General features: G+C 43.9%; 1 protein-coding gene across 4 annotated transcripts; it reads right to left on the reverse strand.

Moving 5' to 3' along the window:
* Positions 1 to 10105: 10105 nt before the first annotated feature.
* LOC127238410 (leukocyte immunoglobulin-like receptor subfamily A member 5) lies at positions 10106 to 16248 on the reverse strand. Of its 4 annotated transcripts, XM_051207014.1 has the most exons (9): positions 16037 to 16248; positions 15841 to 15876; positions 15338 to 15622; positions 14895 to 15197; positions 14317 to 14598; positions 13874 to 14173; positions 13292 to 13576; positions 10787 to 10837; positions 10106 to 10650 (listed from the first exon to the last, which is right to left on the reverse strand). In XM_051207014.1, the coding sequence occupies exons 1-9, from the start codon at positions 16068 to 16070 to the stop codon at positions 10532 to 10534; spliced, it is 1695 nt and encodes a 564-aa protein (XP_051062971.1). In that variant the 5' UTR covers positions 16071 to 16248; the 3' UTR covers positions 10106 to 10531. The 4 variants fall into 4 exon arrangements, with proteins under 4 accessions (XP_051062971.1, XP_051062973.1, XP_051062972.1 ...); XM_051207016.1 differs by lacking the exon at positions 13292 to 13576; XM_051207015.1 differs by lacking the exon at positions 10787 to 10837.
* Between the last annotated feature and the right edge of the window lie 407 nt (positions 16249 to 16655).

The raw sequence follows: 16655 nt of genomic DNA on the forward strand, positions 1-16655 counted from the left end.
CAGTATCCCTCCATGGGAGATGTGTCCACAATGTCCTTTTGTGCACCAAGAATACATCCTGGTGCCACTGTCAGAGGTCCCTTAGACTGCTCAGTCCTAGCTGAGACCCACGTTCAGGGGGTCTAGTCAGTCCCATGCTGGATTCCCAGCTATCAGTCTGGGGGCCCATTAGCTCCTCCTTGTTCAGGTCAGCTGTCTCTATGTGGTTTTGCAGCGTGATCATGTCCTCCCTCTCTGCATCTGGATTCTAGTTCGGCTCAGTGTTTAGTTGAGAGTGTCTGCTTCTGTTTCCACCAGGTACTAGATGAGGGTTCCATGATGGTGGATAAATTAGTTGTTGATCTCATTATCAAGGAAGGGCATTTATGGTAGCCTTTCCACTGTTGCTCAAATTGTTAGTTGGGGTCAGTCTTATAGGTATCTGGACATTTCTTTAGGTTCAATTTTCTCTTCAATCCTATAATGGCTCCCTCTTTTATGTTCTCTCTTTTTCTTTTCTGTCTTCTATTCCTCCCCAGACTCAATCTTCCTAGTCCCACGTGCTTTCCTCTCCTCCCCTTCTCTTTCTCCTAGTTCCCTCTCCACTCACTGCCCCCCCCCACTTCCCCTGTGCTCTGGAGAACTTGTCCCTTCCCCCTTCTGTGAGGGACTTTATTTGTATCTCTTAGACCATACCTTGTATCCTAGTTCCTCTGACGGTGTGAATTATAGGCTGGTGATCCTTTGCTCTATGTCTAAAATCCATATATGAGTGAGTACATACCATGTTCCTCTTTTTGTGACTGGGTTACCTCATTCAGGATGGTTTCTTCAAGTTCCATCCACTTGCCTGCGAATTTCAAGATTCCATTTTTTTTCCCCACAGAGTAGTATTCCATGGTGTAGATATGCCACACTTTCTTTATCCATTCTTCAGTTGAGGGGCATCTAGGTTGCTTCTAGGTTCTTGCTATTACAAATAATGCTACTATGAACATAGTTGAGCACATATCATTGTTGCATGGATGTGGATCATTTGGGCATATGCCTAAGAGGGGGATTGCCGGGTCCTGTGGTAGACTGATTCCCATTTTCCTGAGGAACCACTATAGGTCTTGAGGTAGATTGATTCCTAATTTTCTGAGAAATCACCATACTGATTTCCAAATTGGCTGTACAAGTTTGTGCTTCCACCAGAAATGGAGGAGTGTTTGTTTTTTGAGGTACTTTATGTATAATAGCATATCACTAGCAAATAGAATAATTTGTTTTTTTCTTCCTGTTTGTATCTTTTAGCAATATTGTACTAAACTAGGAAAAATTGAGAGCATACACTCTAAAACTCTTATTAGAAAATGATGTCCTCTCTTTCTACTCTTATTCATTGTAGTTCTAAGAATTTTATCTAACACAATAAATGAGGGAAAAATCTAGAGTACAAAAGCAAGGGTCAATGTGTCCCTATTTTCATATAATATGATGCTATACATAAATGCTCATAAAGAACCCACCAAAAAAATTAAAAATTGGATCTCAAAACCACTTTCAGAAAAATAATAGAAAACAAATCAATACACAAAATCATCAGTAGGTAGTCTATGTGCATATAAGAAAATGAAGAAAAGGAGTTATGAGAAGAAAAGAAAAGGAAAAATGGATGCAAACATATTAAATCAATTGAGTTGATATCAGGAAAATGTAAGTTTCCTCCCATTTGGAGTTCCTACCCTAAGGGAATTGTCCACATCTAGTCGGAACGTTGTTACCACCCTCAAGAGAACCATGTACAGTTGCACATTTACTATTACACACTGTGCTCAGATCCTCCTTTCTATTTCTGAGGAGCGCTCTATCGCAGATGTGTCATAGGGCCATTCTTACCCAATATGTGACAGCGTGTTTTCCACTCTTTCACTCAGCGTATTTCAAAGCCTACCCATATTTTAATATGTAGCAATGTTTGTTTTATGAAGTAATATTTTGTTGCTTCATATCAATAATTCGGGGGTTTATGAGAGCCAGAATCCAACGTGTAAAATAGGAGAAAAATAGACCTTTCCCCGGATGAGACTTCATAAACAGGGCATGTACCCCACCCAATGCACCATGGGAACCATGCAGGAAGTGCAGAAGCTAAAACTTCTGCAATAGTAACTTCCTCCTGTCTGGTCCATACAAGTAGTTGACTGAATAGGGTGTAAGGGGAGAGCCTGGGACTTTCCAGGAGTTTATTTATATCTGCTCCAATCATCTAGCCCATTTCTCTTGGTTTACTTCAGTCGCTCCCTGTAATTCCCCAGTATTCATGCACCAGATCCAAAAAAAACAAACAAACAAAAAAATTAAAGCCCAATAAGAACATACATAAATGGAGTCCTTGGAATAGAGCCATATTGGTGAAGTGGGTATCCCAAGCATGAGCACAGGGGAAAAAAGACTTCAGGGTGTATAAGGAGTAGTTTGTCCCACCGGCCTGGACCCACATGGAGCCAGCCCCAATTAACACACAGAGACGCTGTATTAGATATAAAGCTGTTGGCCAGGTACTATTTTCTTATCGGCTAGCTCTGTCTTAAGTATTAACCCATTTCTATTAATCTAAATATTTCCACGTGGTCTCATCTTAGCAGAGAGATGGCCCAGACCTCTGTTCTCTCCAGTCTCTCCATGTTGACTCCTCCCTACTACTTTCTCGAATCCTCCTTGTCTCCTAGTTCCGTCTATCTTGCTTTCCTATTGGCCAACAGTGCTTTATTCATTAATCAGTATGAGAGACATATTTGCAGAACGACATCTCCCATCCAGGGTGCATAGTTAGCAAAGACAGGCTTGGGCTTTGCTAACAAGTGAAACCCAATATGATTCCTGGGGTCACAATTCGCAGGGTTTCTTTTTCATTAATTTCTATTATTTAATAAATTAACTAATTAATTTTCATAGCTTGAACACAGTTTCATCTCTTTCCTTTCCTCCCAATCTGTCCCAACATCTCCTCTTCACCATCCATTCTCCCTCCTTTCTCTTCAGATGGTATATTAAGTTGCACTAAAAGCATCGGAATCTTGAAATTCGCAGGCAAATGGATAGAACTTGAAGAAACCATCCTAAATGAGGTAACCCAGTCACAAAAAGAGAACACGGTATGCACTCACTCATATATGGATTTCAGACATAGAGCAAAAATCACCAGCCAATAATTCACACTGCCAGAGAAACTAGGATACAAGGAGGAACTTAAGAGATTCATACAAGTTTCGTCACAGAAGGGGAAAGGAACAAGATCTCCTGAGCATATTGGGAGGGGGGGGTCAGTGAGTGGAGAGGGAGATAGGAGAAAGAGAAGGGGAGGGGAGGAAAGCATGTGGGACTAGGAAGATTGAGTCAGGAGAGGAATAGACAACAGAAAACAGAGAGAGAGAGGTGCCACAAAAGGGGGCCATTATAGGTTTGTAGAAAAACTGACTCTAGAGAAATGTCCAGAGACCTACAAGGATGACCCCAACTAACAATCTGAGCAACAGTGGAAAGGCTACCTTATATGCCCTTCCCTGATAATGAGATTGATAACTAATTTATATGCCATCGTAGAGACCTCACCTAGTAGTTGATGGAAACAAAAACAGACACCTACAGGTAAACACTGAGCTGAGCTCCTAAAATCCTGTTGCAGAGAGGGAAGAGTGATAAGAAAAGGGGTCAAGACCAGGCTACAGAAACACACAGAGAAATCTGACATGAACAAGGGGAAACTCATGGACCCCCCAGACTGATAGCTGGGAAAACAGTATTATGCCATCTCACACCCCTTGAACATGGGTCTCAGTTAGAAGGCCTGGGCAGTATAAGACCTCTGACAGTGGAACCAGGATGTATCCCTGGCGCACAAAAAGACTTTGGGAGAACATTCAAGAGGTTTGAAGAAAAATGAAATGTCAAGTGTTTTAATTGTGGCAACCTTAAAAGGGATTGTAAGTCTGGTCACCTTTAATCCCAGCACTCACTAAACAAAGGAGAATAGATTCAAGGTTCTTGTTTGAAAAGAAAAAAATGAGGCTACAGATATGATAGCATAAAAAGTGTAGATTATTGAATCTACTTTGAAAAAGCAACTACTTGTTTTAAATGTCTTACATTAGATTTTACTTTTGTATATTATATACAAATTTTGTGTTTTGATACAAATTTGAGATTAATTTTATTAAAGCATACTGTACATATGTTTCTAATCTTCAAGGTATTGTACCTATATAGTTCATTTAAAATTGTAATACAAATTTCCAGTCCATGAAAGTTAAAATCATGAACTATATAGGACATTCAGGAAATGCAAGTTAATAGTCATCTTTTACCATTGAATTTGAAGTCATATTGGATATGTTTACAAGGACAAACAAAGATATATTTTATAAAGACAGGTGATCTTTAACACTTCAGAGATCTACAAAATATGGCATTTCACATGTTTTAATAACATAGGTTCTTTTTATGATGATGAGACTTGTCTGCTCCTCGCAGGACAAATCTACTTCAGAAGATGATGGGCTTGAAAAAAACTTCATATAGAGTTTACTTTGCTTGTGGATGAAGTAAGCCACTGGGCAAGAAAGTGCCCTTGCCTTGACTGTTGACAGTATGATGCTCACGTAGGACAAGGAGGACACAAAGGACAGTGACTGACAAACCTTGCCAAGACAATGCTGGGTAGTCCTTCAGAATATTATGCTTCACAGAAAAGGCTATCAGATATGCTAGTCTATAGGACAAAGATAGATGCCCAAATGTTGCAGAAGAACCTTAGGTGACTGTCCAGGTAGCCAGGTGTTTTTGCATTGCTAACTTTTTTGGGGAACTTAACTTGCTGGCACTTTCTGCTTAGTCAGTTAATATTATTTTCTTCTTTGATCTCTGAGGGAGTCGAAGGCTAGATTTTCATAGTTACAGTTTTCCCTGTTTCCGAGATTCCGAAAAGAAACTCACTAATGAGGTGCAAAGAGTATAAGGTTGAGAGTTCTCAAAAGATATTCTTGGAGGGTAATGCAAGTTATGGTAGAAAGTAAACTAGGTACAAGACTTTGAACTCTCAAAGATCAAATAGAAAATGAACTATTTTCTCTGAATTTATGAAATGCAAACGGAGTAGACATTGTTGACATAGTCATTGCCTATAGGTACTGTGTGTTTATTGTACTTATTGCATATAGTTTTTCTTATGTTATTTATAACCTCCTATTTGAATTAGCCGAAAAGGGAGAACTGTGGTGATACATTGTTTATGACCTAGTGATTCTTGCCTTAAGAGCTAATCAGCATGCACTGTTCCATTGAACCAACGAAATAGAGACCTTGACCTTCTTCTTGGTTTCTAAAGTGGTTGTCATTATCCAACAATGGAGGCTTCTCACTTTGTAGAGAATATATTCTTTGGTTTCCTAAGGGTGCCTCACAAAAGGTAGTCACCTGATTCACATTTCTTGGCATTGTTCTAAGTGTAAGTTTAGAGAGAACACCTGCAAGAAAATTGACAGCTGTCTCTCCATAACACCCCTCATACACGAGCTGTTAGGCCCAGGACCATTCAGGGATCCCTAGAATCACCCCACACCTACTGTTCAAGATCTGCTTTGTTCAGGTGTGCCCTGTGATCCCTGCCAAGGATGTCTAATCTGGGAAAGCTGGAAAGATGCTCACCTGCCAGGACTGGTCCCAGGCCCAGGCTCAGTCCTCCAAAACAGTTACCTGTGAGTGTTTGCATTAACATACCAGCAGGCCCTCCACTTTGAGATGACTTCTGAGCTGCTAAGATTTCCTGATGGGTCGATACATGGCTGTGATGTTGACTCCCTCCTCTTAGACTAGAATTCTCCATCCCCATCTTTACAACTCACCAAGATGTAGCAGTGCTGTGAGAAAGGAAGTCATAGCACCTTCCAGATGTTACAACTTTGCAGATAGTTGTCTCCTTGCCAAGTGGATACACATAAAGTATATTTTCTATACAGGCTGACTTTTCCTTAATGTCACGAGGAAGCCCCTGGGAAACAAGACATGCTCTAACCAGGCACCTGACTCTCGATCCCTCAGTGCTGTGATGGGGTGAGTTACAGAATTTATGGTTTCTGTCTCTTTGTGGTTCTCTTATTTTTGTTTTTGTTTTTGACACAGCAAGTCTTGAATGTTATGCCTTTCTCAGATGCCTCCTCTTCTCTCAGCTTCCTGTGTGCTGGAATTACAAACCCAAATCTGATTGTGATATCCTCTTTCAGAATGTCTCTAATGTAACCATCTACACACATATTCTGAATGCTGCCAGGTACTGCAGACCAGCTTAATACAACATAAAGCTAGTGACTTCCTGGGCTAAAACCTTCTCTAGGGGAGGGGCTCAGAACTAATTGGCCTTTTTCTCTTGGAGTTTTTTCTTGGTTCTCCCTTACTCCTTCAGGAAGAAAACACTCATAGCCAGTTTTCTACACTGTCTTTGAGATGCTTTAGGGATGCTTGTGAGTTTTTCCTGGGGATATGTGTACAATACCTACTCACCTCGGAAGTGACAGGAACAAAGACAAGAATACACGCAATTGTATCAGGTGAACCAGTGACTTATATCAGGATTCCTTAGAAGCTTGTGGTCAATTAATTTTTTGGTGTTTTGTGTTCATTTCTTTGTTTGCATGCTTGCTTGTTTTATTTGGTGAGACAACATTCCACTACGAAACTCTGGTTGTGTCGAAACTCACTATGTAGACCAGATGCAATCATTCAGCCTGTCTCATCTCCCAGCTTTTGAGAAGGGTATGCGCCACTATGACAAGCAATGTTGGAAACTTTTCAGTTGTTATACATCTGGGAAAAAAAAAGCTTTTCCCTATGATGTTTAACTGACTATAGTTCTTATGGGTGAAGTGTAGTAACCATGGTGCATCCAGGGTTCAAACAATCTAGCTTGCTTAAAGCATCTACAGATCTACAGGCCCTTTGGTGTTATGAGACTCAGGCAGGCAAAAAGACACCCATGGCAGAGCCTGGGTCCTTGAAGTCCAAGCTCATAAAGAAAGCATCTGCATGCCTTCTAATGACAGGTGGCTCAGGTGAGTGACAAACACCAATGGGGTAACCTTGATCCCCAAAGTTTCTAGCCTGCCTGAAGCATCCACATACATACCTGGTACTTTGTGGCTCATGGGAACTTAAGCCATCTATGGAGCAGGCCGGGTCCTCACTGTTTGGGCTGACTAGAAGCGTCTACAGGCCCCCAGATGCTGTGCAGCTCAGGTGGATGAAAGATACCTCCCCATTTAGCCTGACTGTACATTTACAGGATGCCTTATGCCAAAATGCTCAGGTGATGAAAGACATCCACAGGGCAGCATGGGACCACATGGTCCAGCATGCCAGAAGCATCCGATGCCATCTGGTGCCTTGTGGTTCAAGAGGGCCGAAGACACTCATGAGGTACCGTGGGACTTCATGGCGCCAATGTGATGAGCAAGTAAAGGATGGTGAAATGTGAGAGAGAAGTGAGATGGTTTGTGTGCTGTGGTAAGAGGCATTTCTGAAGAAGTAAGAGCTGTGAGGAAAGGACTACTTGCCATCTGGGACCAGAATGGCATCCAGCTCTGAGATGCTGCCTATGGCCATGTCTGAGTCTACAACACCAGGGGCCTATGTTAATATCCATGGCCCATGTTGTAACCAAGGTTATGTGAATGCCTGATGTGTGGTCCACCAGTTTAGGCCATGCTGTTTTCCAAGGGCCATAATGCCACTGGAGCCATGTTGACCTGAGGGGCCTGAGCTTCTTTGGAGGAACATGATGGCATTAGGGTCTAGGTTGCTGCCAGGGGCCATGCCTGGGTGCAAGGTCTATGTTGATATGCATGGATTCAGTAACTATTCCAGGTTGTATGGATAACTTGGGTCTGGTCAAACACCTGAGTTTCTCTTGATTTCAGAGGAACATGCTTCCTCCAAGGCCATGATAATCTAGCTTGCCAGTACTGCCTACCAGGATCAGAGTGTCTTCTGAGCCTGTGATGCTTCCTGGAGCAATGTCTTAGTCTATGTTCCATGGTGCCCAAAAGACCAAACAAATGTCCATAGTCTAGGCTGCATCCTGTGTCCATGTTGGTGTCCAAGGTCCATGCTGCCACTGGGGCCATAGTGTCTCGTAGGCCTGGGTCTATGACTCCACCAGAGCAAGGATCTGTGGCAATGGCTGTGGATCCTGATAGGATACAGGGCAATGACAATGTCTCCCAGGCCATGTTGGTGGCATGTGTATCCACTAGGGGTCATGGTATTGTCCAGGTCAGAGATGCTGCTGTAGAACATGTCTGGGTCCTCCCATAGATGGGACCATGATGTCTATCACAATTGGAGTCTATGATGTTTGTGGCCCATGGTGCCACCAAAACCCATAGGAATTCCTGGGGTCTAGGCCACATCCTGTGGCCATGTAGGTGTCCAAGGACAATGTCTGGGTCTGTGGTCCTGCTCCATCATGATTTTTGTTGTGTCCATGGCTCCTAATACCATGGAAGGCAATGGTGATGCCAGGAGTCTGGGTTGACCTGTGTGGTCATGTTCGTGTCTGCAGGCCACACTTCCCCAGGTGTCATGTTGATCTGAGTGACCTGGGCTACAACCTGGGGACATGATGACATCTGAGCCAGAACTGCTGGTAGGCACCATCGGGATCTTTGGTCCTATTGCATTTGGGGTGGCCTGTGTTTCTGTGACCCATGATGCCACTGAGAGCCATACAGATGTCCAGGCCCTAGGCCACACCCTATGACTGTATTAGTATACAGCGTCTTTGATGCTACTGGTTCCTGCTGTCACCTGGGGATCCTGCCGACAACCAAGACTGGGTCCACTGCTCTCCTACAGCTAAGGTCCAGGTTGATATCTCTGGCTCCTGACACTATCAAAGGCAATGCCGATGCATATGTCTGGACCACCACCTGTAGTATGTAGATGTCCTAGAACCTTGCTACTATGGTGGCCATACCAATGCAAGGACTGCACAGCCACATAGGGACAGGACTCAGCTGCTGCTGTGAGCCAGGGTCTGTGTCTAGAGCCCAACAGCAGCCAGAATCTGGGGTACTGTTCACACTTATATTACCACAGGGGGTCATCGGAACCATTCCTAATGCCATGCTGATCCAGCCCTATCCCTCACAAGGGCTGGCACAGATGTCCCGGCCACTTACAGAGCTCTTGCAACCTGGCAAAATCCTCATATGGGAGAGCAAACCCTAACACTCAGGAGAGATAGTTCCCTACCCTTACCAAAGACATGGGAGAGCTGGCCCTGATGGCATGGGACTAGGAGTGGTGGCTCTGTCCTTCGCCTGAAGTGGAGGTCCCAATGGCCTAGACTGACCAGCTCAGCTGCCACCCAGATGCAAATTCTGGGGCTTGGGACAGCCCACCCTAACAGCTGTCTCATCTATGACTTGCTGGATTTCAAACAGTAACTGGTCCCGTGGAACCATAGCTAAAGGATATCCTTGACATGTGGCAAAAACCGGCTATCAAAAAGGAGTTTCTATGAGAGCCCAGTGGTGAAAGTGTAAAAGAACCCAGAGGCCTTGAACCAGGACAATGATTTATTGCAATGAACATTTTGTGGGTGAGGCTGATTGGACAAAAGGGGTGTACTGCATGCCAAGCCGCAGTTCCTGATGCCCCTAGGATGAATGAAGGGGTATTGTAAAGACAGAGGAGCAAGATGGGCTTTTTGTTTGTTTTGCTTTGCTTTTAATAAATTTGTGGGAGGAACTTCAGGTGTCAGGGGAGGATATGCAGGAACAGGGAGGTATGTGGAATTGGGGTGCAAAAAGTGAAATTTCAAAAAAAAATGAAGGATGATGTTTTAAAATAAATGATCAGAAACCTCACAAAGTGCATGTGATGAATACCGAATGGTTCGAGAGTGCAGTGTTTGGTGATGTCTCTTTTCTTTGGTGATGTCATATATTTGTCATCCTCTTCATTCTGTAGTAGGACCTGTGCCCAGTTTCTTCTGTTGTTTTATTAAACCAAATTCCTTGTACATAGAAATAACAACAGTCTCACAAAAAAAAAAAAAAAAAAAAAAAAAAAAAAAAAACAACAAAAAAAGAAAGCAAGCAAGCAAGCAAGGAAGGAAGAAAAAACTGTGACTCACGATTCACAGTGGAGAATATAGTGGTTTTAAAAGGGGGAACTATTACAGGAAACTGAGGATAAGCAGAAGATAGAGACCCAAACCTCACTGGTATGATAACACATTCCCCCACGATATGGATTGAAAGGAGAGAAAGGACAAATCTTCAAGTCCACAGCAAGATAGAGGGTAAGAGCATTAAAGTAAAGGTGGAAGAGATTGCCACCCAAGCATTTAGGATTTTTTTTTTTTCTGTACCCAAATCAAATTAACTTGCTGGATCTTTCCTCCCAAGTGATCCCCGATATTAAACTTTGAATTTTCCCGTAAAATATACTCAAAAAGTATTTCCATGGCTTGGCCACTAGGCTGTCTCTCTTCTGCACTTACATGATGCGTTCAAAGTCCTTCTCTGGTGCGGCAAGCATAAAAGAGCAAAATCCCAAGAGCTGTGAGGATCAGGCCAGACATGCCCATTCGGATGAGGTTCTCCACTGTGTGTTCCTGGGGCTGTGAATCTGCAGAATATGGACAGAGATGTCAGGACCCACCAAATCTGCCATGCATAACAGCATTTACATCATGAACAGCACCGTCCTCTGTATAGAAATAAATATTCTGTGATAATACCCCAAACAGAATTTTCCTTCCCACCTGCCATAGCTTCTGACATGTTTTGTGATTGGCTGGTGGTCTCGGGAGCTCCTGGGGAGAAAGGACGTGTTGGGTTGTAAAGTGCTCAAGGGGATTGACTGTTTTTTCCTCCAGTTTCATCTTCATATTTCCTAGAAATATGCATTATTATAATCACACAACATATTGACTATCTGGAATAAACACCTTCTCTGCTGTCGCCGGCTTCCTATGGTTTTGTCTTGGCTTCTTCAGCCTGACTGTGTTCTGACTTCAGAAATCCTTGTGAAGTCATATATTTGGGAAAGAGTTTATCTGATAATTCAGATGGGATAACATGGCCTCCTGTTTCACAATAAAGAAGCATTTCCGATCTCCCAGGTCAGTCTGGACAAAAGAAGCCTGGAAGCTCATGTCATGTCCCCAGGAGACTAACCTTCACTGATTAATCAGGGGAGAACCCAAGAACCTGCCACAAGTCTTATTCTTGGTGGCTGCTGAGCATAAGGTGCACAAAATAGTGACAGGGTTCTCAGGCTGCACTCATCCTACAAGGTGCCATGATGCTTCTATTCAACATCTCACTCTCTAGTCACCACATTGTTAGTAACAAACAATATATCCACAAGACATAAAAATATGCATACAACATACACAAATGCAGATGTGTTCTAATAAGTATCTAACCTAAATGATCGAAGAATATGACAATGATAGACATGTAAAAAATTACAACTTGTACCCATGTCTAGGAAAGGCTATGGATGCTGCCGGAGAAACAAAGACTGCCATGTTCATAAACCAATGTAATTTCTGCCTGCTTTCTACATGCTTATGCTTATTTCCACAATAAGTATGGCACCCCTCATCAAAGAAGCTTCTTGTGAAAGAGGTAGGGGAAATCACAGAAATCCACAGCTCTTCGGGTTAATGGTCTCTGACCACACACATTGGGTATTTGGAAGGTATCATAACGTGTTTAGGACCCATTCCGACAGACAACACTGAGATGACTAAACTGGTTAAAATAGCAATTAATGGTATTATGTGTTCACACTGCACATGGATATTTCTATGACACAAATTTTATACCTAACATTGAAGGAAAGCCAAGGAGTCAGCTGATTCTTGTCAAATCCTAACCTGCTCTGAAAGTGCCCTGGTCTTTCATTCTCTCAGCCTTAGCAATCAAGAGCTCTGTCAGCCATCATGGCCTCTAACCCTCATTGAGGCAACAGGGTGTATGACAAATGGTTTTTTTAATGTCAAACAGCTGACTGAATGAGATGACTTCCTCTTCTGACAAATGAATCTCCAGGGTGTTACTGACCTCAGAAGACACATGTGCGGTATTTGTATAGTATCAATATTTGAAGGGCACATACTTGCTGTATGCCACAGAAACCTCAGGAAATAGAGCTTGGAACTGTCCATTGTTTACAAACTGTGCCTTTGGGGACCTGGAGAACTTCTGATATGCCCCAGTAAAAATGAAACCATTGTATCCTTTGGATGAGACACAGTGAAGGGTAACATTTCCACCTGAAGTAAACACAGGGCTGCACAATGCTGACAGACTAGGTTTGTCATTGTGGACACCTAGGAGAGGCAGAGGCAGCCTGCTAAATGGAACACGGCCCACATTGTCCAGAGCAGATAAGCTGTGGAAGCACACTTTTGTGAGATTAGTTCCTGAGGACAGAGGCAATGAAAGTTACACATAGTGTCCTCTAGTCTGTCACCACCACCTCCAGGATTTCACTCCAGGGTGTCACTCAACATTGTCACTGTCCAGAGAGCAGAGCTAAAAGAGTCGGAGTTATATTGCACTGCATTCAGGCCTCTCACAGATGGGGTAAAACTTTGCCTTATTATTGTGGTGTATTCAGGTTTCTATGTTGCTGGGTTCTTCGCTTTCCCCTTTATGTATCACATATGAAAGGGCTTGTACGGTACCCCCACACCAGATGATAACAGGAGTCCCAGAATAGATCACAGAGCCTGGATGTGCTCTGATGCTGGGTTTATAAAGGTTCCTTGAAAAGATGTAGAAGAAAACTCTTAGGACAGTTGCACATAAAATGTCACATTTGCCAAAGACACTTAAGCTGATCTGCAACAGAAGGACACAAAAAGACCTGACATTTCCCTTAACTCATTAGGTCCACTGTGATTATCACCCCCAGATTTTTGAACCTCAAGCCTAGATATATCACACATTTGGTGAAACTGGAATCAATAGCGCTGGCTCTTGATCACCCATAACAGATCAGGTCCTTTCCTGGCATTATGTGTCTGTTGTAATATCATTCCAAGACAAGGCTGGAGTTCCCTTACCTGACACCAGGAGCTCTAGGTAGTTACTGCTCGCTGACCACAACTGGGGGCTAGTCGGGTAATAGCCATAGCATGTGAACTTCCACCTCTGGTTCACATGCCTGTTAAGTGGAAGCAGAGAGTACACATTGCCCCATTTTTCCAGAAATCGAGCAGGAAGTTACTAGGATTGACAAATTATTCTCTCACCTGTCACCACCAGTTCTAGAGGGTCACTGCGCTCTGACCACCCTGCAGATCCATAAGAGTAGCACCAGTATTTCCCTGCATGATGCCTTCCCATGGATGCTATGGAGAACATGGCCTTATTACCAGGATCTTTTGGAGTTTGACTATCCAAGGGTCCTGGGCTTCCTTCTTTGTAGAGGAAATATTTCTGGGTTTCCTTAGTCCCCTCACACAAGATGGTCACATCATTCCCTGAGGCAATCACAGAACCTGGCTTGGCCCACAAGGTGGGTTTTTTCAATGTCCCTGGAAGGACATGGGTGAAAATGAGTGGGACATTGAACAGCTTCACAGTTAAAGTCAAACTTGCTGCTGCTCTTGTCTTAAACCACTGGGTAGAAAAGGAACAGTAGTGCCACGGGAAGACTCATCTGTCTCCTCATCCTTCCAGGATTCAGTGGCACTATGCCTTCCCTCATTTTCTGTGCCTTGGCTTCCACAGTCTATCTGCTGTGTCAATGATCTCAGCCCTGGCTCTTCAGGCACACCACACACCATAGTCCAGCAGAATGTGATTACACAGAGTATCTGAGGCTTCCTCACCTGAGATGACCAGCTCCAGAGGGTCACTGCCTGCTGACCACACCTGATGATTCCTTTTGTAAGAGCCATAGCATCTGAAAATCCACCTTTGGCTGGAGATCACTGGACCCACTTGGAACATGGCCTGGAAAACCCCAGTGTGTTTATTTTCTGACTTCTGAGAAATGGAGAACTTTTGACCATTCTTAGTTAAAATGAACCAGTCATAACTTTGATGTGAGCTACAGTACAGGGTCACAGGCAATCTTAAGTTTACAACAGGGCTTTTCGGGATTGACAGGGTGGGTTTGTTGTAGACTCCTAGAAGAAATAAAACATACACAATTAAAGTGTCCCATACAGTCTGAATTGTTCTCCATGTCTGGACTTTGATGGTAGATACTGCTACAGCACTCTTTTCTTGAGAGGGACATTCGGGGCTAAGATTTTGAGTGTCTTCTCACCTGCCACCACCAGCTCTAGGGTATCACTGCGTGCTGACCATCCAGCAGAGGTGAGAGAGTAACAGTGGTACATCCCTGCGTGCAGCTGGGTCACAGACGGAATGATGAATTTTGCCTTGTTTAGAGCTTTTGGGGCCTGTTGCTCCCAGAGTTCTTGGCTTCCCTCTTTATGTATTACATATATTTGTGTTTCCAGGGTCGCCTCACACCAGATGGTAACAGGACTCCCTGAGAGGATCACCAAGCCTGGCTCAGCCCAGATACTGGGTTTCTGAAGGGTCCCTACAAAAAAGGAAAAGAAAGGGGCTGTATATGTTAGAATTGCACAGAGAAGGTCACACTAGCCAGGGACCTGTAAGATGATCAGCAATAGCAGGACATATAAAGTCAACACTTTTTCCAGGGTCTTTGGTTCTTCTGTTACTATTAACCCTGATATCTATGCCTCATGCCCAGTAGAATATCATTCTGTGACATGGAAGTCAGTAGCATTGGCTCTCACTCAACTAACACACATCAGGTCCATTCGTAGAATGTCAGTTCGTTTACACTCAAAGGAAACTCCTGCATATCCTTACCTGAGACCAGGAGTTCCAGGTGGTTACTGGATACCGACCACAGCTGGGGGGTGCTACTATAGTAGCCATAGCATGTGAACCTCCACCTCTGGTTGCTGATCACAGGACCCACTGTGAACCGGGCTCCAAATAGGCCCTGGGATATTTTCTGTGAGGAAGCTGGTCTGGAGAACTTCTCATCATCCTTCATTAGAATGAACTTGTTATATGGATTTTGTGATGCACACTGAAGGGTCACCTTCCCTCCTGAAGTTACCACTGGGCTGGGAATGGCTGACAAAGTGATGCTGTTGGGGTGAACTCCTAGGAGAAAGGAGGGAGCATGTTATTTGGACTTTTATGAGAAGCAGTCTTCCCATCTTCTCAGAATTGAGAAAGGGAGTCTCAAGTGAGCATAGTCTTTTCTGAAAGGCAATCCTGGGGTTGGGGGAGGGTTCTCTCACCGGTCACCACCAGATCCAGGATGTCACTGCGTTCATATGAGCCATCAGAGCTTTTATATTGACACCAATATTGTCCTGCATTGTTCCATTGAACCAATGAGATAGAGAATGTGGCCTTGTTCTCAGCTTCTAGAATGGTCATTGGCATCAGGTATTCGTGACTTCCTTCTTTGTAGAGATGATATTCCTTGGCCTCTAAGGGGCTCTCACAGAAGAATGTCACATGACCCCCAGTGGCTACCAAGTTACTTGGCTCTGTCCTCAATGTGGGTTTAGGAAGAGCCCCTGAAAATAAATTGACAGTTGGTTCCACAGATCTCCCAATCTGATAAAAGTTTTCCCAATCAAGGACTCCCCACAGAAATCCCCCACAGGCACAAGCCCTCAGTCACAGGCATCCCCAGCATCAGGCCTCACCTGCTGCTCCCCATCTGCTCTGTCCATGAGTTACCTGTAGTGTACGCCCAGGAAGTCCAATCTGGGGCAGCTGTGAAGACACTCACCTGCCAGCACTAGGATCCTGACGTCCCCACTCAGTCCTGCAAGAGAGTTACCTGTGAGTGTTTGCACTGAAACATGAGTAGATCATCCACTTCCTGTGCCTTCTAGAGTTGATGAGACATCCTAAAGGCCCAAGTCGTGATTGTGAGGTGGATTCCTTCTCACACAGGAATTCCTCATCTCCATTTGGTATCTCACCAAGATACAGCAGGAATGTAACAAAAAAGGTCATGGCATCTGCCAGGTGCCACACGTTGCAGAATGTTGGTCTCCTTTCCAAACACACACACAGGAGATGAGTGACTTCTGCACGGTTGTTTCTGCTTCCTATCCTGTAGATGTCATATTAGCAGCTGCCGAGGAAGAGGAACTGCCCTAACCAGGCGCCTGACTCTTCTTCCCTATGCTGTGATGGGTTGGGCTCCAGACTGTGAGGCTCCTAGCTCTCTGTAGTTCTTTACTTTCTGTTTTTCTTTCTGAGACAGAACCACTAAAACTTCATGCAGGTCCCAGACTCCTCCTTTTTATCCCTGAGCTTCCTTTGCCCTAGCATTACAAACCCAAGTCTGACCATGCTGAACATCTCTGCTATAACCCTCTACCTCTGCCCAGCTTCCCCCAGTCACCACAGACCAAGACTTAACTCAAAGCAAACCTGGTGACTTCTTGAGCCACCTCCTCACTTGAGGGGCTCTGAGGGGATTGATTTTTTTTTTCTCTCAGGGCTTCTTCATGGTTCTCCTTTACTCCTTCAGCCAGACCAAATTCCTGACCAGTTTCCTAGCCTGAACGGGAGATGCTTTTGGGATGTTGTGTG

The sequence above is a fragment of the Phodopus roborovskii genome, unplaced genomic scaffold (genome assembly GCF_943737965.1).
Source record: "Phodopus roborovskii unplaced genomic scaffold, PHOROB, whole genome shotgun sequence".
Taxonomy (NCBI): domain Eukaryota; kingdom Metazoa; phylum Chordata; class Mammalia; order Rodentia; family Cricetidae; genus Phodopus; species Phodopus roborovskii.